General features: G+C 45.2%; 2 protein-coding genes across 3 annotated transcripts; one reads left to right on the forward strand and one right to left on the reverse strand.

The window, feature by feature from the left end:
* Nucleotides 1-17,361, reverse strand: Kars1 (lysyl-tRNA synthetase 1). Of its 2 annotated transcripts, XM_034522380.2 has the most exons (15): nt 17,208-17,323; nt 14,444-14,623; nt 11,954-12,110; nt 10,196-10,361; nt 9,424-9,517; nt 8,772-8,958; nt 8,568-8,693; nt 7,082-7,201; nt 5,922-6,084; nt 5,643-5,816; nt 5,410-5,495; nt 4,704-4,789; nt 2,905-3,031; nt 1,459-1,602; nt 1-261 (listed from the first exon to the last, which is right to left on the reverse strand). In XM_034522380.2, exons 2-15 carry the CDS (start codon nt 14,587-14,589, stop codon nt 163-165), a joined length of 1,875 nt encoding a protein of 624 aa, XP_034378271.1. In that variant the 5' UTR covers nt 14,590-14,623; nt 17,208-17,323; the 3' UTR covers nt 1-162. The 2 variants fall into 2 exon arrangements, with proteins under 2 accessions (XP_034378271.1, XP_034378272.1); XM_034522381.2 differs by lacking the exon at nt 14,444-14,623 and having other exon boundaries at nt 17,208-17,361.
* Nucleotides 17,362-17,363: 2 nt separating this feature from the next.
* Terf2ip (TERF2 interacting protein) lies at nt 17,364-23,613 on the forward strand. Its single transcript, XM_034522382.2, has 3 exons — nt 17,364-18,125; nt 19,784-19,908; nt 22,305-23,613. Exons 1-3 carry the CDS (start codon nt 17,465-17,467, stop codon nt 22,698-22,700), a joined length of 1,182 nt encoding a protein of 393 aa, XP_034378273.1. The 5' UTR covers nt 17,364-17,464; the 3' UTR covers nt 22,701-23,613.
* The last annotated feature ends 1,836 nt before the right edge of the window (nt 23,614-25,449 follow it).

Genomic DNA, 25,449 nt, shown 5'->3' on the forward strand with positions numbered 1-25,449 from the left:
TAAAGAGAGAAATGGTTTATTTGGTAACAAGGAATAAAAAGAAATTCTTTAATTCTTCTCTCTTGTGGTTGGACTGCAGTGGATAGATGGACGGCGCCACACAGGAATCACTTCCTCAGACCAGATCTGCTGAAATGCAGATGCCATAGTTGCATGAGTCCTCTAGACAGAGGGGCTGGCCTCTGTGCTTTCTGGGGTTTCAGTGGCTGCTGCAGTTTCCTTCTTGTCTTCAGGCTTCATGGCAGGAAAGAGAAGTACTTCCTAGAGAAGAAAAAAGCATCCGTTGAAGTTGAGGAGCACCAGGAGCAGGCACTCAGGAGGCAGGGGCAAGCCAACCGCTGCGACCCAACTTCAAGGCCAGCCTGGTCTACATACGGTTAAGTTCCAGTACAACCAGACTAGGTAGTAAGACCCTGTCTTTCAATAACAGGGCACTGTGGATTTTTTTCCCGCTATCCTACTTTTGCTGTTGCCTCTGTTGTTACAAAATTCGCACCCAGCCCAGGGCACAGAACCTGCTAGGGTCCCACGTCAAAAGAGCGAATCAACAGGTTCTAGTAAAACTGAGTTTCCGGGGCTACAGAGATGGCTCAGCAAGTAAGAGCACTTGTTCTCACAGAGGACGGAGATGTGGTTCCCAGCAGATACATGGCAACTCATAGCCATGTGTAACTTGTTATAGGGGATCTGACATCTCTTCTGGCCTCTGCAGGCACAAGCGATGCTTATGGTGTAAATGGGCCATATGTATAATTTAAAAAAAATATGATTTTGTTTTATGAGTGAACCTCAGCTGAGCGGTGGTGGCATACACCTTTAATCCCAGCACTCAGAAGGCAGAAGCAGGGGAATCTCTCATTTCGAAGCCAGTCCGGTCTACAGACTGAGTTCCAGGACAGCCAAGGCTACGAAGAGAAACCCTATGTGGAAAAACAAAAACAAACAAAAAACCCAAAAAACAAACCAAGACCCACCCCCCCAAAACAAACAAACAAACAAACAAACAAACAAACAAGAGCAAACTGAAAGTGAACTTCCTCATAGACATACACCAATATAATCTCAGTATTCTGCAGGTAGAGGCAGACATATCAGGAGTATCAAGGTCACTATAAACTACCGATGGAATTCCAAAAGAGTCTAAGCTACATGATGAAACCCTGTCTCAAAAAGAGTAGTAGCACCAGCAAAGACAGCTTCACACCTAACAGAACCGAAGGACTTAGGGCAACACATGTAGAAAGGGCTTAGCATTTCCTGGATATTGAAGAAAAGCAAACTATTAGTATCCCTCCTGTCTCGAGCAGCAAAGACTAAAGTCCTGTAAGGCCACACTCTCTAGTCTTCTGTAAAGCGGAAGGAGACTTCTTGAGCCTCTCCTTTCTCTTCCAGGCCCTCTGTGCTGTTTCCAGTACAGTGGAGTTCTGGGGATGCATGTACTGGGAGGTCTGTGCATACCTTGATATTGTTGGAGTCTGTGAGGAACATGGTGAGGCGATCGATACCCATGCCCCAGCCAGCTGTTGGGGGCAGCCCATATTCCAGGGCGGTACAGAAGTTCTCATCTATGAACATGGCCTCATCATCACCAGCAGCCTTGGCCTGGAGAAAACAGAGCCAAAGGTTCAAAAGGATCCAAGTCTCCTAGTCAGCGGTTCTCAAGCCCGATGCCGAGACCTTAGTACAGCTCCTCGTGTTGTGCTGACCCAACCATAACATCGTTTCATCGCTTCGTCATAACTGTTACTTTGCTACTGTTATGAATTGTAATGTAAATGTCTAATATGACACTCCAAAAAATGGATCAACCCACAGTATTAGGTCACCTCAGTGTCTACATGAACACATTCAAACTTTCAAAAGGGTACCAAAGATGCCAGGACAATTTCTGATCAACTTGCTGGAAACTGATTTCCAGAGACCTGGAGGTGAGGACTGAAAAAATCTACCTCAGAGATGAAGCCCTTATGTATTTGGAAGGCTGAGACAGAGGGTTGCCAAGAGTTGGAGGCTAGCCTGGTTTAAACAACTAATTCTAGGCCAGCCAGGACTGAACAGTGAGATCTTGTCTTGAAAGTTAAGGAAGGCAGGCAGTTCTCCTTATTTTACACAAATAATATACAGTAATTAAAAAAAAAAAAAAAAGACAAAACCGGTCTTCTGCTTGGGGACTTGGGACTCCAGATAGACTAGTTCTTAGCTAGTACAGTATGATACTAAAAAATCTCTATTTCCTGAAACCAGCCATCAGTGGCAGAGGTAAACAGGGCTACATACAGAGATTCTGTTTCAAGAAACAAAGCCAAACAAAACAACCATACCTGCCCCCTTCCAAAAAAAGGGGGAAAGGTATAGTTTAAGAAAAGGTACGTCCTTGTTAAATGTATTTTTGAGATGAGTGTCTAAATATAGGCAATCTTCAACCCATTTTATGTACCGAATAATCAAAGCCAGAGTGTCAGTGGGTGTGGTACGTAGCCCTGTAATCCCAGCCCTGAGAGGCAGAGACTAGAGGGTCAAGGATTCAAGGCAGCCTCAGCTACTCAAGAGACTATCTCAAAAACAAGAAGAGCAGTTCTATTTTGAATGGGACTTCCTCCTGCAAAGCCTCTTTATGGAGCTGGAGAGTTGGCCCAGTGGGTAAGAGATGCTCTTCCAGAGGATCCAAGTTTGATTGCCAGCACACACATGGTAGCTCCCAACTACCTGTAACCCAGTTCCAGGGGATCCAATACTCTTTTGTGCCCTCTTGAGCATTGTGTGCACATGGCACACTGATACCCTTGCAGGCAGAACACACACACACACACACACACACTTGGAAAGCCTCCCTGGCTTTGGTTAAAACAGCAACAAAGTGTTCGGTGTGAGCTCAGGGGTAAGAGACCATTCTCACTCACTCACCTTGGCCTGTTCTTCAAATAGCTGTCGCTGCCGCACGGGATCATTCAGCTCAGTGTAGGCATTACATACTTCTTTCTTCATGACAAACAGCTCAAAGCGCTCAGTTAGACCCACTTTGGAGCGGTGCCTGGGGACATGAGACCACAGAGCATGAATATTCAGAGCTCTCATAATGTAATACCTGACCCAAAAGTCGAAACCTGAAGCTTCATCAATTTTCAGCACCGATCTCTGGTACCAGAGTGAGGGTGAGAGAGACAAGAGACTTGACTATACTCCTAACAGGCAGGGGCACAGACTGAACCCAGGCCGTTCTGCTTTGCTCTCATACTCTGGGCTGTCCACTTGTTTTGGTCAAGGAGGTATTGGCAAAGGTCTAGCATATATTTGCTTGTTGAGGCTTGTTCTTTTGGGATGCCTGCCTTGGAAACCCAACCACCATGCTGACAACAGACTACTGCCAGAGAGATCACGTGAAGAGGCCCTGGCAGGATTCCCATCTTAGATATTGTATCAATGCATGCCATAGAAAGACCAACAACCCACATGAAGCTCATGAAGAAGGAAGACCAAGTGTGGATGCCTCAGTCCTACTTAGAAGGAGTAACAAAAATACTCAAGGGAGCAAATATGGAAACAAAACATGGGACAGAAACTAAAGGAGGGGCCATCTGGAGACCATTCCACCTGGGTATCCATCCCATGTACAGTCACCCAAGCTAGACACTGATGTGGATGGCTGGAAGTGCATGCTGACAAGAACATGATATAGCTGTCTCCTTAGAGGTCTGCCAGAAACTGACACATTCAGAGGATGATGCTCACAGCTAACCACTGATATGATCAAGGGTTTCCCAATGGAGAAGTTAGAGAGAAGACTGAAGGAGCAGAAAGGCTTTGTGGCCCCATGAGGAGAGCAACAATACCAATCAACCAGAGCTCCCCAGGGTCTAAACCACCAGCCTGGGAGCACATAGGGAGGGACCCATGGCTCCAGCTGTATATGTAGGGGAGGATGGCCTTATCGGGCATAGGTGGCAGAGGAGATTCTTGGTCCCATGAAGGACGAACACAAGAGTAGGGGGGAATGTGAGGGTGGGGAGGGGGGAGTGAGGGTGGGGGGTAGGTGGGGGCACAGCCTCATAGAAGCATGAGGAGGGGGGATGGGATAGGAGGTTTCTGGGTGGTGTGGGGAAGTGGGGTAAGGGGATAAAATCTGAAATGTAAATATAATATCCAATTTTTAAAAAAGGAAAAAAAAAAAAAAAGAAAAAAGAAAGACCACTGACAAGAAAGTCAACACAGGACATCAAAAAACCCCTGTGGTTTTATACCATTAATTTCTGTTTTGCTTTTTTTTTTTGGTGTGGTTTTTTTTTTTTTTTTTTTTTTTTTTTTTTTTTTTTTTTTTTTTTTTTTTTCACCACTGAAGGGCCAGAGAGATGGCTCAGTGGTTAAGAGCACTGATACTCTTCCAGAGGTCTTGGGTTCAATCCCCAGCAACCACATGGTGGCTCACAACCATGTGTAATGGGATCTGATGCTGTCTTCTGGTGTCTCTGAAGAGAGCAACAGTGTACTCAGACATCAAATACATAATTCTAAAAAACAGAAAAGGAAGGAAGGGAGGGAGGGAGGGAGGGAGGGAGGGAGGGAGGGAGGGAGGAACAAAAAGCAGTACTGAAGACTGGACCCAGGCCTGGATGCACGCTCAGTAAGACATTCTGCTGCATAGGTGCAGCTGTAGCAGCCCAAGCCCCACGTCAGGGTTTTTTATGCAGTAACAAACTGCATCTTACCATTTGGCCAAAGGACTCATGATCTGTGGGTGATCACAGATGAATGTGGGACTGATGCATGTCACTTCGAGGAACTCTCCAACAAGCTTAATGAAGAGACAGAGCAGAGTTAGACATGGCTTCCGAACATCACTGACAGTCCAGCCTATGGGAAGGTTTTAACTCCCATACAGATGAGTTCGCCTTGTAGCTCTTGCAAAGGACAGAATATTGAGTAAGGTAATATATGCTATTTGGCACATAGTATAATATTACATTTCAAAGCTCTTTTTTGCTTATATTTCTTTTTCCCCTCATTAATTTATTCACTTTTTATCCTGATCACTGTTTCCCCACTCCTGGTCCCCTGCACAGCCCCTCCCCTTCTCCTCTGAGAAGGTGGAGGTCCCCTGGGGATCCCCCACCCTGGCACATTAAGTCTCTGCAGGGCTAGGTGCATCCTCTCCCACTGTGGCTGGACAAGGTGGCCCAGTTAGGGGAACGGGATCTGGGGGTGGGGCTGAGCCACCCCTTCCCTGGCCTTGACTTGCTAAGTGAGTACTTTGCACTGAGCTACACTTCCCAATCCCAATTCAAAGGTTCAATTCTCCCGTTCCTCTGTAAGGTTTTCCTGTAGAGCTGCAGGGAAGGATTCTCCCGGTGGGACCCACTTTCTTGGGATCAGGGAACTGGTAAGCACCGGAAGAGCACAAGTATGGTCTCTTGCCTTATCAAGGAGCCTGGCTGTGGTCCGAGGTGGGGGGCATTCAACAGCTTTTGCAACACAAATATCATCCAGAATTTTTCGAGTTTCTGTAACAGAAATGTGTAAGTTAGGACAGGGAACATCACTGTGTAAAAATGCCTATAAATACAACAGGTGGGACATTTTAGCTCTAACCCAAACAGATTTGGAGCTGAACAAGAAGGCAGGCCACATGGTGGAGTGTAGTATTTTACCTTCAGTTTCAAAGAGACTGGTTTCTGGCAGCTTCACACCTAGGGCTTTCTCAAGCTCTTCTACCATGCTGATTCTTCGGAAGGGTGGGGTGAAGTCAACTTCATAGGCTTGGCCTTCTGGCCCATCTGGGTGGTAGGTGATCTTGTAACTGCCTGTAATGCTTTTCACCATCCCTGGGAAAGAAAGCAGCCATCTCATGGACTGAAAACAGGAAGTTCTCCTCTAAAGCAGCACAGCAGTCTCCCAGATGAGTGTGAGCGGACAGCAGCAGGACTCACCTGACAGCATCTTCTCTGTGATTTCCATGAGGTCATGATAGTCTGCATAGGCCATGTAGAACTCACAGGTGGTGAACTCAGGATTGTGAGTCAAATCAATCCCTTCGTTTCGGAACTGGCGCCCAATTTCATAAACCCGGTCAATGCCACCAACCACCAGCATCTACCAAAACCACACGGCCATAGTCATGTGTTAACAGCCCTGTAGGCTTCTATGAACTAACTGCTTTTCATAGCTTAGACTCGCTCTCCATTCAAAATGCCCAGTGCCCCGCTGTCTTTAATATCAACTTGCTTTTGATTTTATTTGGCTGTGTAGGACTCCAGAGTCTCTTCCTGTGTCTTTGCTATTTCTTACTTGTTGGGTCTGAGTTTTTCCAATATGCTATGGGCAAATGACCCAGCTCCACCTGCCAGACACACTGTGACATGTCAGCATGGAAGCCACCAAAGGAAAATGAAGGTATGACATAGAACTCACTATGGTGAAGGGACCCAGAGAGGCAGCCATCTTTCAGACAGGCTGCTGAGATCCTAGTGCAGTGACTGGTGCCTAGCAGGCGGCAATGTGATGTGACCCAGCAACATTTCCAGGCAAGACTCCCTGGCCTTCAAGGTTACTGTGGCTCCCTTACACAGGTGAATACATTTCAGTCTTGCTTTAACTTGTTATATATCTGCAACTAAGAATCCTGGATGACAGACTTTGGTATTTATACTGATAAATTTGAAGAGATTTAGTTTGAATTTAAGACCAATGAAAGTTCTTTTTATGAAAGACTGAACTGAGAAGGACTGGGATGTAGTTCAGGGGTGGATTTTCTTTTTTCTTTTGAGACAAGATCTCACTGTGTAGCCTTGGCTGTCCTAGAACTCACTGTATAGACAGTTTGGTGATCTGCTTGCCTCTGCCTCCTGAGTACCAGCATTAAAGGTGTTTGCCACCATGCCAATTATAGAGTTTTTAAAGAAGAAAGAAGGGAAGAAGGAAGGAAGGAAGGAAGGAAGGGAAGAAAGACAGACAAAAGTGAGATCTAATCCAGAACACTCTCCCGGCTGCTCTAGCGTCACTGGTCCTTATTTCAGACTGTACTAGTCTAGCCAGTAATTTTTCCATCCTCCTGCTACTGGAAGGAAATAGGTGTGAGACTATTGACTACCTTATGGTAGAGTTCTGGAGCGATTCTCATATATAAGTTCATGTCCAGCTCATTGTGATAGGTGATGAAAGGCTTGGCCACAGCTCCCCCAGGAATGATGTTCATCATGGGAGTTTCGATCTGAAACAGGCAGAAACAAACAGTTCTTAGATAATCAGAGGCCTTGAGGACAGTTCATCCTTTGCATGTAACAGTCTAGGCCCGTCATCTAACAAAGCAGACGAACAGACTGCTCGACTTGTTAGAACCACATCTCCATTCCTATTAACACAGGGCTGTAAGTGCCGACAAGCTGTAAAAGGAACTATAAATGAATGCTGCAGCTTTTAGGTTTAATTTACTGTGGTGATTTGAATGAGAATGCCCCCCCTCCCCCATAGGTTTAAATGTTTGGTTTCTAGTTGGTGAGATTGCTTGGGAAGGATCATGAGTAGGTGTGGCCTTTTTGGAGATGTGTCACTGGGGATGGGTTTTGAAGTTCCAAAAGCCTATGCCAGTGTCTGTCTGACCATCTTTTTTTCATTCTCAGTCTTTCTGCCTGCAACCTGTGGATAGGATATAAGCTCTCAGCCCCTGGACTGTCTGCTTGCCTGCTGGCAGGCTTCCTACTATGATATTGAACCAACCCTCTGATATTATAAGCAAGTCACCAATTGAATACTTTCTTTTAGAGTTGTCATGGTCATAGTGTGTCTCTTCACAGCAACAGAACAGTAACTGAGACATTTACAGTATTTACTACCTACATCCTTTAAGAAGCATCCAGGGGCTGGGAGATGCTCAGTTGTTAAAAGCACATCTGCTCTTGCAGAGGACCCAGGTTCTCTGGCCTCAAAAGGACCTGGCATTCACATGTACAAGCCTACACATACATACATGTAGTTAAAAAGAAATTGGCTAAGACTTATAGAGGCCACTGGGCATCCTCCCTTATCCTTTGCACATGCACATAAATACATGCACCAGCACACAGACATCAACACAGCAAAAACAGACTGGAATAGAGTCTGAAAAAAAAAAAAAAAGAGGCAGGCTTATTAGAGTACATGTAGCATGACCACAATTTGTATTTAAACCCAAAATAAAACTCCTCCAAACATTTACATGTCTACTCCATCTGTAGCAATAATATATATATGTATATATGTATTTAGTGTATTTATGTGTGCATATATCTGCCTGCCTATGCCTCCTAAATGCTTGGACTAAGGAAAGCCACGCTACCTGGCTTCTAAAGATATCTTTAATTCTACAGACCCTCCAAAATTACTGAAAGTAGCATCATTGGCACAGGGACGGCACATTATTTTGAAAGCCTTCCTAATGAGCCCTCAACAGGAAGAAGAGACACTTGGCAAGGCAGTGCTCTCCTCAGGCATGATGGACCCTGGCAGGATATGCCGTGTGAAAGAAAGACGGGACAGTGAGTGACAAGCACAGCAAAGCCAGTGCCATTTCAGGTAAAGAACCCTTCGCCCTTGGTCACCTCTAGAAATCCCAGCTCATCCAAGAAACTTCTTATATATGTGATGATCTTAGAGCGGATGATAAATTTCTGCCTCACAAAGTCGTTCAGGATCAAGTCCAAGTATCTCTGGCGATACCTTGTTTCCTAAGGCAAAAGCAGCGAGTGGTTAGAAACCAGGGTTTTCTGTGATGGCCACAACAGGAGAACAGCTTCGGAGCTTACCTTGTCTTTGAGGCCAAAGTGAAGATGAGGCAGCATGTGCAAGCAGGGGGACAGGAGTGTGATCTCCTGGGGGATGATGCTCAGCTCACCCTTCTTGGTTTTCCCAGGATTCCCCTCAACTCCAATTATGTCTCCCCGGCGCAGCTTGTTATTAATATGAACAAATTCCTCCTCTGATTTATAATTCCTGAGTGAAAGGAAAAGTAACTTAGTGCACAGTTCTACAAATGAATACAGACTCCTGGCTTACTCAGAGTCCCTGCTTCAGGGCCAACTGCTGGAAGGATTCCTTTATGTTTACTGTAAGCAAGAACAGACACTCATTGCTAGGTCTTGTCTCCTGCCACTCAGCTGTACCCAACCATGTCCTACTTCTCGATACCCTAACTCTAAATGACAATGGGAAAATAGGACCATGCTAGCATGTGTCTTCACCTGTCTGTTACTCTGGAGTGTGACACAAGTAATTTTTTAGTTTGTTTGTTTTGCTTTCAAGATGGCGTCTCTGTAGCCCTGGCTGTCCTAGAGCTTGCTTTATAGACTAGGCTGGCCTTGAACTCAAGAGATCTGCCTGCCTCCTGAGTGCTGAGATTAAAGCCTATCCCAGCACCACCCAGCCATATAAGATCTTTCACTGTCTATTTCTATGTACCTGGAGTTGGCCATGACTTGTAACTTGACTCCCTCTCCTCGAAGGTCATAGAAGATGAGCTTTCCCCCAGAGGCTCTCTTGGCATGAATGCGACCTAGAGAGAAAACATACAAGACACTGAGAGAAGGAGAAGCCTTTTGAGCTCTCTGTGCAACACCGATCACAATCATCTGAGTGTGGCCCGGGGTCTGCAGCCTGCCTTCTTCTTCATGTCAATGATTTCCACTAAACCAGTCCAGGCTGTATAGGAAGACCTCTCTTTAAAGACAGTCAGTGAACTCTTGGATGATGGTACTGACAACACACATTTTGGGTCTTCCTGAATCTTTACATGAAAATCTAAAATATCAGTAGACAGGGACTAGATAGGCTAAGCCAAGCCCATTAATAAAGGTCATGCAGGGAAAGGCCAGGCACAGTAGCACACGTCTTTCCTCCCAGCAGTTTCCAGCCAGGAAGTCCCTCAAAGAACATCCCTTTCCCCAGGAGCATCACCTCATCTAGAATGCCACCATGCCTGGGGCTGCTCTATTCCGTGAGTAGATATAAAGGTACTGTCTCCAGTAAAGGAGCTTCAACACCAACTGGGAATAGCGCAGCATGAGATCTCAAGTTTAAGGCCAGCCTAGGGTATACAGCAAGATCTGGACTCAAAAAAAAAAAAACCAAAAGGGACAGAGGGCACAAGACCAGCCCAGGCCCTCCTTTGTGTTAGAATAGAAGCCTGCCCTCGTGAGGTAAGAGGTGAGTAAACCGTCAGGAACCTTCCTACCTGCCACTTTTAGGGTGACGTCAGTCAGGTGGTCCCCAGGCTGCAGGTGACTGTAGTCTTGGATGAACTGAGTGAGAGAGATGTCCACGTGGAACTTGTGTGGGTACGGATCCTCCCCACTGACCTTCAGCTGCTGGACTGCTTGACTTCGGATCTTGTAGTATTGCTGTTTAAAAAAAACCAGAGCTAGTCCTTCAGAAGTGGAACCCTGTCAGGTGTGGCTTCTTCAGCAGAGTATCTTAATTACGCTCCTTGTTGGCAGAATACCTTACAGGATTATTCTAGTTTAAGAGAATATAGTTATGGCAAGGGAGGCATGACAGGAGAGTGGCTTGTTCAGGCAAGACAGATAGCCATGTTGGAAAGAATGGGGCTAAACCTATTAAGACTCACCAGCAGCAGCCCAACAATGGTTGTGTACGCCTTTGATCCCAGTGCCTGGGAAGCAGAGGCAAGTGGATTTTTGTGACTCTAAGGCCAGCCTGGTCTACAGAGTAAGTTCTAGGACAGCCAAGGCCACATAGAGAAACCCTGTCTCAAAAACACAAAACAAAAGACCCACCACCAGCAACCCACTTCGCTCAGAAGGCTCCGCCTCCTAACACTTCTACAAACTTCCAAAACAGCAGCACCATCTAGGGACATCAAGAGGACACATGAGCCTGCAGGGGGATAGCCACAACACTAACCTCTGCATCTTTGAAATAGGACTATGGAATGAGATTTGTATCAAAAATACGTAGATTCACAGAATGAACTTAAAATACAAGATTCAATGGAATAAAAAAAATGGAGGTTCAGCTGAAATAACAAAACTTAATTGCTACAGACAGTCTCCTTTGTGGACTGCACTTGTGTGGTGAAGTCACATTCCTAATTATTCTGCTGGCCACACACTAGACTCTTCCCTTGGGCATGCTCAGCACACCTATAAGTGCAGATATGAAGTATTTTACCACAGGAGTTGTGAGATAGTTTGTATGTACTTGGGCCAGGGAATGGCACTATCAGGAGGTGTGGCCTTGTTGGAGTAGGTGTGTCACTCCGGGTGTGGGCTTTAATACCCTAGGGCTAGCTTACTAGAAGGGAGTATTCAGCTAGCAACCTTCAGATGATGATGCAGAACTCTTAGCTTCTTCCTCAACATGCCTGCCTGGTGCTGCCATGTTCCCACCGTGATGATACTGGACTGAACCTCTGACCTGAAGGCCAGCCCCAATTAAATGTTGTCCTTTACAAGACTTGCATTTGTCATGGTGTCTGTTCACAGCAGTAAAACCCTAACTAAGACAGGTTGGCAATTTTTTTCTTTTAAAAGATTTATTGGGCATGGCTATGTTTATGTACAAAACCAGGAAGTAGGAGAGGAGTGGTGGATTTGGCAAGAGGAATGTATTCTGCCAACTAACAGAAGCTCTAGTCTATCTTGAGGGAAGACACCCCTGCTGTCATTGCAACAGGCTCAGCTACTTCCACAGAAGTAGTTACTTAGGATGACTGGTCTCTTGAAATTGCCTACTTGGACTTGATATTAAAAACTCAGGGCCCATGCCTTTAACAAACAAAAGACAGACACTGGATATTAAAAATACAGGGTCCATGCGTTTAACAAAAACAAAAGGCAGACACTGCCCTCCCAATTCTCTTGCTGGTTCAAGTTCCTATTTATTTTGTTAGTCACTTAGTCTCTCCTGCTGTCAGCCACAAGCCTCTCAGCTCTCCTGTGTCCAGTTGTCCCAATGGCCCAGGGGAACTCACATTTGGGTCCAGAGTCTCCTCCTCAACACCCACACCATTGTCAGCAGTATGGTTGGTGGCAGAAGCAGACTGGTTTAGCTGTTTCTCACTGAGCTCTTTCTGCTTGGCCTCTTTCTCTGCCAGTTTCTTCTCAGCTTTCAGACGCCTCTTCAGCTCACTGTTGGAAAGATGACAGCACCAAGTGTGACAGCTGCCCGAAGAGCCCTGTGTCAGAAGCTCCACTACCACTTTCCAAACGTATAAACAGCTTGCAGAAAATGTTCCTGCTGTGCCCCACACCCCTAAGTGATTTTACTCCCCAGCTCTTTCTAACCTGTTAGTCATTAAGCTATTTATGGGAACAAGACAAAAAGAAAACCTAACCTTTGAACAAAGATGCAACAGGTCATTTCCAGTCTCCACTTGGCATCAGAAACCAACTGGAATCAAGATACTCAAAGGTGAAGAAGCCCACATTTACCAGTTTATGCAAGTACTGGAGCAGATTTCCCAGAAAATCTGCAGGATAAACTTTTAAGCTCCCTGACACTAGAAACTGCATCCTGGTAGTTTGGTATCCCTAGAAGAAGATGAAGTCCCTACAGTACCACTTAAAGGTGCAACAAGGCTCTGTCAGTTTCCTGGCTCTCCTAGGGAAGTGGGTTTGATGGTGGAGAACTAGTCTTCAGAGCTTGAAGACACAATCTCTTCAAGAGATAATTTCAGAACAACTGTCAAAGACTGATATGGGGGTTGGGGATGTGGCCTGGTTGGTAGAGCGCTTGCCCAGCATGCACAAAGCTCTGGGTTTGCTCTCTAGCACTGCAAATGTGACACTGCACATCTGTAAGCCCAGTACTTGGGAGGTGCAGGTAGGAGACCGCAAGTTTAAGGTCATCTACAGCTACATAGTGAATTTGAGGCCGGCCTGAGACCTAGCTCAGAACAAAACTGTTCTGACATTAACCAGAATGGACTACTACACAAAGCAGCACAATACAGGTAATATGCTATGCTTGTAGTCCAACTGCCTAGCACTGAACCCTAAAACACCGACCACTTGAATGACATTGAGCATATGACTTATCATCTAGAAAAGGGAAGTAAGACACCCTCTCACCAGTTGTGAAGACTGAGATGTTAATAAGAAATGATTGGGTACCAGAGTGTAGTTAGGGCTCAAAAGTGGGTTCTAGGTCTCTCGCTACTTAACTCTTCACATTCTGCATCCAGGACAAAACCTGGACAAATCTGGATCCATTTCTAATCAAGCCTCTCACCATCCAAACTTCAAGTATGTTACCTTAAACTCAAAATAATGGGGGCAACTCTGTGACCCTTATGACCTGAATTCCCTACCGGAATCCAGGAAAAACAAACTGACTTAGACAAGAATATCTTCGTTATTCAAAGAGAATTTATGGATGGATCATTCCTTACAACTGCTAAGTCTTCAATAGTGAATCATGGCAAAAGATTCTAAGCCACGCTTGCATATTGTCTGGCTTTAGAACACACCCTTCACTTTCTTTGGTTTGTTTTGAACTATTGGAGGTTGAACCCAGGGGTCCAAGTGTAATAGGCAAGAGGTCTAACACTGAATTACCCCCAGGCTCCTTTTCAATATAAATTTAGCGAAATCTGAAGAAAAGAACTATCTTTTAAGTACAGAATAATTTCGAAAGCTTCAAAACAGACAAGTCTTTCTAAATACAATCTGTCTTGCATTCATGTTTCTAACAGCCCAGTGGTCTATCATTCTGTAATTCAGTGAGCAAGCTTTTAAGGCTATCTGGTCCTCCCCATCCCAATATTAAGATAAATCTCTTTTCTGCTTCATTCAGGATTTGCTCTTGCAGATTGTAAGGACAGTCCAAAAAAGACCCTAAAGGGAGCACCAAAACTAGGACAAAGTTGATAAACGAACCCCAGAAAGACAAAAAAAAAGGGGGGGGGGGAATAACTAGCATTAGAAATTCCTTTATTGCCGGGCGGTGGTGGCACACGCCTTTAATCCTAGCACTTGGGAGGCAGAGGCAGCGGATTTCTGAGTTTGAGGCCAGCCTGGATTACAGAGTGACTTCCAGGACAGCCGGGGCTACACAGAGAAACCCTGTCTCGAACCCCCCCCCCAAAAAAAAAAAAACCAAAAAAAACAACAACAACAAAAAGAAATTCCTTTATCTCAGACAGGGTGGTGTAGCACATGCCTGTGCAGAAAGACCTTTAGTTTAGGGCCAGCCTTCATTACATAGTGAGTTTGAGGACAGCCTGGTCTATATAGCAAGATCCTGTCTCAATAAACAAGAATTAGTCAGAGGGGCAAAAAGAAAGGGAACAGAGAAGGGACCACAGGGAGAAGGACTCTGAACTCATAAAGTAAGAAGGGGAATGAATCTTGGCTTGGGCAATAGATCTCTGTTTCCTTAACATGTCCAAAGACTTACAAGTTAACAGACACCGAAGAAAGATTCTGCTCCCAGTGCAATAAAGAAGGTAATGGGCACCAACCTTCTTCTATCAGAAAGTGGCTTGTCCTTGTGGAGCGTTGTGAAAGGAGCAAGTTGGCCCAGTCGAAGTTCCCTCTGACCCCATTCTGCCCATGAGGTTTGGCGCAGGGACCCCCTAACAAGCCTGACAGCAGCTTGCATCAACATGGCAGAACACCCTGGAACTAATGATTACCACCACCTAGCAGGAAACAGAGACGTGTAGTCAGAGGGGACCAATAGTATACACCTACTCATTCTGCACTGCTGAGGAGGGGAGCCATGATTTGCACTAACATGCACTGTCCCTCTGAACTTCAGTCCCTCCTGACATCTGCAATGTTCTTAGTCCTATTATATAAAACCCGCTTCATATCTGGGATTCGGAACCCAAATGCAAGTCAATCAATAGCTTAAATGCAGAAATGCTCACAACTTCTTAAAGCATGGAAGGCAAACTGTGGGGCTCTGAAGTGTGGTTTCTCCCCTGAAGATGGAATCCTGACAACAGGATGACAATGAAAATATCAAATTTTAGACAGTCCCAGCTACTCGGGAGCTTGGGAAGGATCATTTGAGCCTAGGAGTTTGAGAACAGCCTGAGGAACACAGTGAAACCCTGTCCCAGAAGATAAATAAATAAAGCACACAGAAACCAGCTACAGGAAAGACTCTCTGAGTCAAAGAAAGGACCAACACAGAGGAAAGGACAGGTCCCCAGATGATACCATGTTTACGTGTTATAAACACAATGGCCTCAGATCTACTAGGATCATACTCTACTATGTATAAGTATTTTGAGGAGGAATCTTTCATTTGAGAATGAGTGATTTGCACAGATAACCCATCAGTTTTTAAATTTGGGGACTTTCAGGAAAAAAATGGTCCACAGTAAAAACTTTAAGAAATTCCAAGAACAATTAAGAAAAAGAAGGGAATATCCATTATTTACATGCACACACACAAAAAATTATTTTTAGCCAGGAACGTATATCAAAACTGGTTTATTTTAAAGCCAGCTCGTGGTGGTGCAAACACTTGGGAGGCAGGTAGATCTAGATCTCTCGGTTTGAGGCTAGCCTGGTCTACAGACTGAGTTCTAGGACAGCCTGTGAGTGCTACACAGAGAAACTGTTTTGTGAAAACAAACAAACAAAACCACTTGATTTAATCAGCTGAGGATCCCAGACTTGGTATACACTTCCCTTTAGATTTCTGTTCCAGTGCTTCAGAGCAGTGCTAGAAGGCACATCAGGAATCTACTTTTATTATGAGTACGCTGGAAGCAAGAGCCTTGTGCATGGAAGCAGCCACTACGCCACACTCACAACTGCTGGGAACTCCCATTTTCCCCGTAAATATATCACCCAGGGCCATAGTTTGTGACTTTGTGAAGTGGACATGAGCATTTCTCTTGCAAGATTACTACTAAGATTAGACAAAGTTTGTATAATGCCAACATGGTGTCTAACAGGGAAATGTTGCTTTAAAAAAAAAAAAGCAAATGGTATATTTAAGAAAAGTGACTTGAAAGCAGCAGTAAGGCTTAATTTAACCTGAAAACTGAGGTACTTTCACTTGTGACTCAAAATTCCAACTACTGATTTAATAAACTCAGTCTCCTCTAAGGAATTCACCAAATCACTCGCATAAAAGACAACCAATTAGGGAACTAGCAACCCATGAATTTAAACATTTTCTTTAAAATCCTTCTAAAACACACTAAGCAGAAGCATAGTCATAAAAGGGTAACCAGCCAGGTGGTGGTGGCGCACGCCTTTAATCCCAGCGCTTGGGAGGCAGAAGCAGGCGGATTTCTGAGTTCAAGGCCAGCCTGGTCTACAGAGTGAGTTCCAGGACAGCCAGGGCTATACAGAGAAACCCTGTCCCGAAAAACCTAAAAAAAAGGAAAAACCAATTCTAATCTAGAACATCTCTGGTATTTCCCTTAGGGACCAACAAGAGGATTTATTTATTGCTTGGGCACTAACTAAAGCAGCCACATGTAACAGCTTAAACTAGTTATTTCCTACAGCTCTGGAGGGCACTATGTAGTTCCAGGCATTAAGAAGACATTTAAATCATTGCTAGCGTTCTGTGGGTCAAGTGGCCAGCCCTGGACTAGCATGTGGTCCTAAAAACAAAACAAAACAAAAAAACAGTTAGAGCCTAATCTTATCTGTCTACTCAGTTCTCGGATTTGGAATGTTTTTACAAAGAGACACCCAGCACTGCAAAGGGAACCTGGTACATCCCGCTAAATAAGGCCTTCTGCTCCTTTGTCACAGATCCTCTGAGTGAGGCATACGGGTAAGGTCACTATAGTTTCAGAACGTACCCCCTTTTAACATCTAAGGTGCAGAATAACCTTGGATAGGCCAAGAATAATTTAAAGGTTCTCCTTTGAAGAACAAAGATATTTAATCATTTTCCAATCTATCAGTTGGGGGAGTGGCTAAATTAAAAAAAAAAAAAGCATTTCTTTGAAGGCAGGGTAAAGTTAGTTTCACTTTTCTTTGCTGCCATTCCCAGTTTCTGTGATGGCTTTCCCTGGGTATGCTCGTCCCCACGGCTAGGACCAGGGAAGCCATCAGCCACGCAATAGATACTGGGGCATCCCGGAGGCTGTAGGTTCTAGGGCACTGCATCTCTGTTCCAGCATGTGCTCACACACCGGAAAAGACAGAGGGACCCCTGGCACAGTCGCCTTGGCGGGAAAACTCCAGGTACTTTTTCCATCGGGACACTGCGACAAGAGACACTTAAAGACCTTCAGCGACACTTACTTCTTGCTTAGTTTCGGCTCGCCATCCACGTTGACTTCACTCTCCTGCAGCGTAGCCATCTTCCCCACTGGCCCAACCCAGAAAAAAAGTGACTAGCGTAGAACTAGAACTTCCAGGTCATGGCCCTAAGTCCCGCCTCTTCCGGGAAAGAGGGCGGGCACTCGGCTGGGCTCTCGCTGCGCAGGCGCAGTGCTGGGCGGAGAGTCGGTCCCTGCGGCGTTGCCCCTTCGCTTCTCTCGTACAGCGGAGCGACAGATATGGCGGAGGCGATGGATCTGGGTAAAGACCCCAATGGGCCCACTCACTCTTCCACTCTGTTCGTGAGGGAAGACGGCAGCGCCATGTCGTTTTACGTGCGGCCCAGCTCGGTCAAGCGCCGGCTGTCGACGCTCATCCTGCACGGCGGCGGCACCGTGTGCCGGGTGCAAGAGCCCGGGGCCGTGCTGCTAGCCCAGCCCGGGGAGGCGCTGGCCGAGGCTTCGGGCGACTTCATCTCCACGCAGTACATCCTAGACTGCGTGGAGCGTAACGAGAAGCTGGAGATGGAGGCCTACCGGCTGGGCCTGACAGAGCAGGCGTCCGATCCCAAGCCCGGGGCTTCGGCCGAGGGCTCCACGGAACCGGAGCCGCAGCCCCTGACCGGGCGCATCTCCTACACTGACGCGGACGATGTGGCCATCCTGACCTACGTGAAGGAAAACGCTCGTTCGCCCAGCTCGGTCACAGGCAACGCCTTGTGGAAAGCGATGGAGAAGAGCTCGCTCACGCAGCACTCTTGGCAGTCGCTCAAGGACCGCTACCTCAAGCATCTGCGGGGCCAGGAGCACAAGTACCTGCTCGGGAACGCCCCGGTCAGCCCGTCCTCCCAGAAGCTCAAACGGAAGGCGGAACAGGACCCCGAGGCCGCGGATAGCGGAGGTGAGGCTTGCACCTTCGGGGCCCCGGGGGGCGGGGCTGCCTGCCCATCAGTGTCCTTTTTGAAGCCGTTGGTGGCAGAGCTCAGTCCTTCTCTGTTGACTGCCGAAGCTTCCTCTTATCTCTTGCTCTCTTGTGTTAATTTATCTTCTCATTAACTTTTCCTTCCCATTGACTGGATGTTAGTTCGTTGGTCGGTTTGGGTTTGGGAGGACCGGGAACTTGAGGTCTCTCATTGTGTTGCCCAGGCTTTCTGTCCCCTAACTATGGCTGAAATGTTCTTCTTCCTCAGCCCCCAGAGTGGCTGGTTCTACGCGACAGTAACTAGTTTACAAGAACGGCTCTGTGTTCAAAAGGAACACAGTACAGTATGTATATGAAAATCTTCTACCCTTCTTACCCACCAGCTACCCAGTTTCCCTCCAGGAGGTAACGGGGTAACCTGTTTCTGTTTTCAGAAATTTCAAAGATGTTTTTCCCCTCTCTCCCTTTCCCCTCTCCCTCTCGCCCTCCCTTACTCCCTCTCTCTTTCTCCTTCCTCCTTCTTCCCCTCCTTTTCCTCCTCCTCCTCCTCTTCTTCCTCTTCTTTTTTGAGAAAAAGCCTCTGGCTGTTCTTTTTGAGATGTTGCCTATATTCTGGGCTTGTTCAATATAAACTATGTGAAAGGCATGGCAGATCAATTTATTTCTGTCCATATAGAATTTACTTCCATATATAAAGGAAGGTTACTTTGTGATCTTCCTTAGATGAGGTGAGTTCTAAGCACTTGAGGTTATTTTATATATGTAAGTGCACTGTAGCTGTCTGCAGACACACCAGAAGTGAGCGTTGGATCCCATTACTGATGGTTGTGAGCCACCAGGTGGGTGCTGAGAATTGAACTCAGGACCTCTGGAGGAACAGTCAGTGCTCTTAACTGCTGAGCCATCTCTTCAGCCCAAGGTGCTGCTTTTTATTTAAGTCGTGTTGTAAGTTTGTTTTTGAGACAGTCAGGCTGACCTCCCAAGTCTAGGCAATCCTGTTACCTCAGTCTCTAGAGTGCTGGAGTTACACAGTTGAAATGTATGTATTTCAGCAGCTCCTTAGGTTTCTCTTTTAACATAGCAAAGCCGGTGCTTGCTGCCAGGTTCTCCCTACCTGTTAGAGTCATCCTGGCTGACATACACGGTTTACCCCTTATCATCAACCTCCCTTCCCCCAGCTTCTCTGATTCCTGTATAAATCCAACCATTTTGACTGTGCCAGTCTCTTGGTCTCCAGGCTCCCAGGTACTCTCTTTGCTTCCCCTTCCCTCCCTCCATTCCTCCCTCTCTCCTCTCATGGCCCAGTTTAGTCTGGACCCTTCTAGATGCGTCTGGCTATGCTCTCCCTCATATCTACAGTAAACCTCCATCATAGTTAAATCATCATGTCCTCATTTATTATTTCATTTGACCTAGAACTCACTTAGAGACCCAGACTAGCCTCTTAACTCAAAATCCTCCTGCATCGTGCTCCTGAGTGCCGGGATTGTAGGTTAGTTTTGGAAACAAGTGTGAGAATTCTTGAGTGTGCATATCTTAAGCTCTTTGTACACTTCTGAATAATAAACATGCACAGAACTGATACAGATGGTCTCTGCCGATGAGCCTTGTTGATCCACTGTTCTTTTCTTTAATAGAGCCACAGAACAAGAGAATGCCAGACTTGCCTGAAGAGGAGTGTGTGAAGGGAGAGACCAAGGAGAATGGAGAGACAGTCAACAAGTTGTTTGAGGAAGCCACTCCAGAGTTTGGAGAAGCTGCGGTATCTTAACTCGGTTTACTCACTTCCTCTCCCCGCCTCCTTCTCACTTGCTTATTCAGCTGTGCTTTCCACCCACCCCAGGCCAGGGATGTACAGGTAGAAGAGGAGAGAAAACAGACGAGATCTGCCTTTAGGCTTTACAGAGCCTTTAGTATTTAGCAGGATAGTGTAAGTGGCAAGGGAAAAAAATAATCACACAATTTTATTTTTTTTTCTTTTGTTTGCTTTGAGAGAGAGTCTCATTATAACCATGGGTGGCTCGGAGTTTGACACGTGGATCAGGCTGACCTCGAACTGACAGATCTGCCTGCTCCAGCCTGAGTGCTGAGATTAAAGAACTGTTTATTTGGGTTTTACAGTGTGCTTATATTTCTAACTTTTAAAGTTTCTGTGTACTTGGAGCTTTGGAATATTCTTGTTCTTTTATATTCAGTCTGTCTTTGAATATGCTATTGGAGTCCCACAATAATAGCTTTTGAGAAAGGCCATTGCTGCAAGTTAATGATGATGCCTTTCTTTTAATCCAAATTTATGTATCTTCTCCAAGACTAAAGATCTTGTGAATTAACTTTTAAAAGACATTTTAAAAGTTTTACTACAATTTTATTTATTGGATAATAAGTCTGTCCTCTTTTTCTATCATGTAGAGCCAGGAGGTTAAACTCAAGGGTCAGGCTTGGTGGCAGGTGCTTTTACCTGCACAGCTATTTTGCTGGTCCTGAATTAACACAAAAGAAAGTGGTTACAGAGCCAAACATAGTAGCATGTGCCTTTATCCTAGTGTTTGTGAGGGAGGCAGAGGCAGGTGGATCTCTGTGAGTTCCAGGCTAGCCTGGTCTGTGTGAGTTCCAGGACAGCCAGAGCTACATAGTGAGATTCTGTCTTAGAAAAAGAAAAACAGAACAGAAAAAAGAAAGAGGTCATGATTCAGTTTTTTGCTCCCTCCTGCTTTCCTTACTTTCCTTCCAAGGTCTTTTGTAACCCAGGCTGGCCTTAATGCCCTGCTTAACTGCATTTTCCCCTAGAGCTGAGGCCTGAGTCCAGAGCTGCACCCATGCTAGGCAAATGCTCTGTGACTGAACTACGCTCCAAGCCACATTCCACCCTTTCTTCTTAAAGATACTGCCTCAGCCTGTCATGGTGCTGTTTGACTGTGACCCCAGCGCTTAAGAGATGAAGGTAGGTCGAGGCCAGCCTGGTCTACCGAGTGAGTTCCAGGACAGCCAAGGCTATAGAGAGAAACCCTGTCTCGAAAAACCAAAAAAAAAAAAAAAAAAATGAAGGCAGGAAGAGTAGGAGTTCAGGGTCATCCTTGGCTATATTGTTTCTGGAGCCACCTTGCCTAAAATTAAAACAAAAAAAAAAAATCCCCAAAGAATCCTACCCCAGTGAATGTGGCAGTACATGCCTATAATTACAGCACTTGGGAGTCAAAAGGAGGGATTCAGAAGTTAAAGGTGAGGGCTGCAAAGTTGTCTGAGAGGGTCAGAGCACTTGTTGCTCTTGCAGCGGACCCAGGTTTGATCCCAGCACCCACAAGGCAGCTTATAACCGAACGTCTGTAACTCCTGTTTCAGGTGCCTCTTGCCCTCTTCTGGCTTCTGTGGGCATCAGGCATGCACGTGGTGCACATAGACATGTGTAGGCAGGATACTCATACACATACAATAATAATTCTAAAAATATTTCAATTAATTCAAAAGGGGGAAAAAGTTAAAGATCATCTTTGCTACAAAGCAAATTCAAGGCCAGCGAGGCTACGAGTGAAACATCATCTTCCTATCACTGACCACCAGAACTAAAGGATCATTGCTTTTTGTCGTCTGCGTGTTATTTTGTTATTTGATAATATGTTCATTTCCCATCAACTGTCAAACTCAGTAGTTATTAAACACAGCTCTCATATAACATGCTTTGTCATATGCCTAAGTGGTGTATAGCTTGGAAACCCTAATAGACTCACACAGCAATATTGAGGACTTAGTTCCAGGCTGCGGGGATGAACACAGCATGCCTGCTTCCTGGTTTTATGGAACTTCACATCTGCAAGTGAAGTCAGGCACTAAATAAGTGATCTAACGTCATACAGGTTACACATGTTCTCTCTCTCACACATACACACATACACACACACACATACATTCCATATTTTAATCAGTTAAGTATATATATATAGATGTGCACAACATGCTATCCACATGCAAATCTGTACACATGTCAGCATGGATAAATGCAGATGAGAGGGACTGAAGGGAGCCCGGGGATTGGTGTGTAGAGAGCCAGGAGTGACAGTTGGGAAGATACATGTATGTTGCAAGGGTTCAAGGCTTAATAAATAGTTTATTAACTAGTAAGCTTATAAATAGTTTAAGAATGTCTCTCCTCATTCTTTCTAGGTGGATGAGAGCCCTGACTTTGAAATACATATAACGATGTGTGACGGGGATCCACCCACACCTGAGGAAGATTCAGAAACGCAGCCAGATGAGGAGGAAGAGGAACCAAAAGTTTCTACACAAGAAGTGGGAACTGCCATTAAGATCATCCGGCAGCTAATGGAAAAATTTAACTTGGATCTCTCAACAGTTACACAGGCATTGCTGAAAAACAGTGGCGAGTTGGAGGCCACTTCTTCTTTCTTAGAGTCCGGACGGAGACCCGATGGTTATCCAATTTGGTGCCGACAAGATGACTTAGATTTGCAGAAGGACGATGATGACACGAGAAATGCACTGGTCAAAAAATTTGGAGCTCAGAATGTTGCTCGGAGGATCGAATTCCGAAAGAAATAATGGACAAGATGATGGAGAAGACATGGCAGGTGATGGTGTAAGCATCTGTGACCATTGACACCAACCGGTGCTGCTGCTCTGTGACCCCAGGTTCTGTGGCCAAGCAGTGTCGTGTAGCAGGCTAAAACAAGAAGCTGGCATCAGCTGTCCATGGCAAGCATCCCCTGTTTATGACAGGGAACTCGAAGCCAGAGAGGCTGCTCTGTGTAGCAGTGATCCTTGGTTGGAATGCATCCCCCATTGTACAGGTGACAGCAGCCAAGTGACAAAGTCAAGGTTAGAAAGGGCATTTGACTTGACGAGTGAATAACCTCCTTTCTCCTGGCACAAGTTGCTTTAGGTGGCAGGTTCCAAACCAAGAGTCTGGAAAGATCAAGAGTCTGGAAAGATTTAATTGCACAGCTTGTACATGGACTGTCCCAAAGTATCCCACCCCAGGGAGCTCTGGTGTCTGTGTTGACTGTGTTGAAAAACTCCTGTCATCTTGCTAATAGTCTTTGAAACCTCTTCTTCCTTGGCTGTTGCTTTTTGAGTTCTGAGTCAAGACCCTATAGCACTTATTTGCTTACTTACCACTCATTATGTGAACACAAAGCCTTAGGCTTGTAGGAGCTTCCATCCTTTCGACATTTTAAAAGATGTCATACACACACACACACACACACACACACACACACACACACCACACATCTTAAAACTCTGTGCTGTAAGTTAGTGATTCTGTGTCTGACCCTTGTAGCTAGCTATCCTCAGACACTGTTGGCTGGATACTGTTAACTGTGATATGTTGTTTTAAAGTTTTATGGAACATAAGTTTTTCTGCTGAAAATTATGCTAGACTTAAAATTTAATGGATTGGTCCACTTTGTTGTGTTGTTTTTGTCATTGAAAATAAATACAACTTTGTGTTTGAGTCTTGTCAACAAGTGTTCTCTTTGATTTTATATAGGAAACAGTTTAGGCAAATTTTCATCTTAGGATTAATAAACCATGAGACTATGGTCCTCTGGATGGAGCAAAGGGAAGATGTGTGTCTTAGGGTTTCCATTCCTGCACAAAACATCATGACCAAGAAGCAAGTTGAGAGGAAAGGGTTTATTTGGCTTACACTTCCACACTGCTGTTCATCACCCAAGGAAGTCAGGACAGGAATTCAAGCAGGCCAGGCACCTAGAGGCAGGAGCTGATGCAGAGGCCATGGAGGGGTGTTGGTTACTGGATTGTTTTCCCTGGCTTGCTCAGCTTGCTTTCTTATAGAACCCAGGACTACCAGCCCAAGGATGGCACCACCCACAATGGGTCCTCCTCCCTTGATCACTAATTGAGAAAATGCCTTACAGTTGGATCTCATGGAGGCATTTCCTCAAGGGAGGCTCCTTTCTCTGAAAACTCCAGCTTGTGTCAAGTTGACACACAAAACCATCCAGTACCATGTGCATCAGAACTATGAAAAGAGTCAGAATCGCTTGAGATTCTGAGAGTCAAAGAGAAGCAGACCAGAGGTGTGAGCAGGTGTGAGCAGATGTGAGAGCCCCATCTATAGCACGCTTGACACTCATACTTCCAGCACATTCCACCAACAGGAATCTGGTGTCTACTCAAGCATTATAGCGTTACTGTTTTGGGGAGCAGTCTTAGGTTTGGGTAAGTGGCAGTCAGGGGATGTGAGAACAAGGTATCCCTGTTACCACCTAAATAAATGTATTTTGGCATCAGCTGCACTGAAAAAAAAAACAAAACACGTTTATTTGTTTAGAGAGAAGAACTTATGTCTCCTGCTTTCTGAATAGCTTACTTCTGGTAGAATCTGGTATAAGTGAAATGATTAACCTTAGCCCTCTTCTGAGGATGCTTTAAGCATATGACACATTTCAGTAATGTAATTCTCGCTACAGTAGTGACTTGGAATTGAGAGGAGTTATATGGTACGATTTGTTTAAAATGTGTACTCTTTTGACAGGACTCTAAAATGGTTAAAAATTACTGTCTTAAGTATGTCATTTATTATGTTCAGACCTTAGTAAAGTTGCCATCTGCTGGATTTACAGACCTAGAATCCTAGTTTTGTCAAATATTGTGCAGAGATCTAATTTATCATTCCCCAAGTCTTAAAAGACATATAAACCATAATACAAAGCAGTTTACAACTTACTATATATTATATATCCTAACAACTTAATCTGGATTGTCAATTGCCTCTGGAATCAACTAAGAGACCACCTCTGGGTGGGTTTGTGAGGTCATTTTTAGAATTTTTAGAATGGATTAACCAAAGAAGAAAGGCACTCAGACTGGATAACATCTTCCCCAGGATATACATACATAGGTTTGAGGAGAAGGCAAGCAGTGCTGCTTCATTTGCCTGCCTTGGTTTCTTGCTGGTGAATGCATGCATGCCATTGTTGCTGCTGCCGTTAGAACCCAGCTTATTCAGCCTTCCAAAGAGGGAGGGAGTTCCAGAACAGCCAGGGCTACACAGAGAAACCCTTTCTCAAACAAACAAACCAAAAACTGTCCAAAAAACCCCCAACAACAACAGAAATCTGTTTCTCAGTTCTGGAGGCTATTAAGTCTAGGATCAAGCTGTGAAAAGGTTTGGTTCCTTCTCTTTACTGTCAGAAGCCCTCTAACTAATATGTGTGTGTGCATGCATGCGTGCGTGCGTGCATGTGTACATGTATTCTTTTTATAGAACCCAGGACTATCAGCCCAGGGATGCCACCACTTACAATGCGTCCTCCCACTTTGA

The sequence above is a fragment of the Arvicanthis niloticus genome, chromosome 18 (genome assembly GCF_011762505.2).
Source record: "Arvicanthis niloticus isolate mArvNil1 chromosome 18, mArvNil1.pat.X, whole genome shotgun sequence".
NCBI lineage: Eukaryota > Metazoa > Chordata > Mammalia > Rodentia > Muridae > Arvicanthis > Arvicanthis niloticus.

Excerpts from the sequence above, each read along its gene's own strand:
- Kars1 (XM_034522380.2), bottom strand. The coding sequence starts at position 14,589 with ATGTTGATGCAAGCTGCTGTCAGGCTTGTTAGGGGGTCCCTGCGCCAA. Across the intron at positions 7,202-8,567 it reads ATGAGCTGGGATTTCTAGAG|ATCGAAACTCCCATGATGAA; the intron begins GTGACCAAGGGC and ends TGCCTGTTTCAG. Across the intron at positions 262-1,458 it reads CAGACTCCAACAATATCAAG|GAAGTACTTCTCTTTCCTGC; the intron begins GTATGCACAGAC and ends TTTCTTCTCTAG.
- Terf2ip (XM_034522382.2), top strand. The coding sequence starts at position 17,465 with ATGGCGGAGGCGATGGATCTGGGTAAAGACCCCAATGGGCCCACTCAC. Across the intron at positions 18,126-19,783 it reads CGAGGCCGCGGATAGCGGAG|AGCCACAGAACAAGAGAATG; the intron begins GTGAGGCTTGCA and ends TTTCTTTAATAG. Across the intron at positions 19,909-22,304 it reads CAGAGTTTGGAGAAGCTGCG|GTGGATGAGAGCCCTGACTT; the intron begins GTATCTTAACTC and ends CATTCTTTCTAG.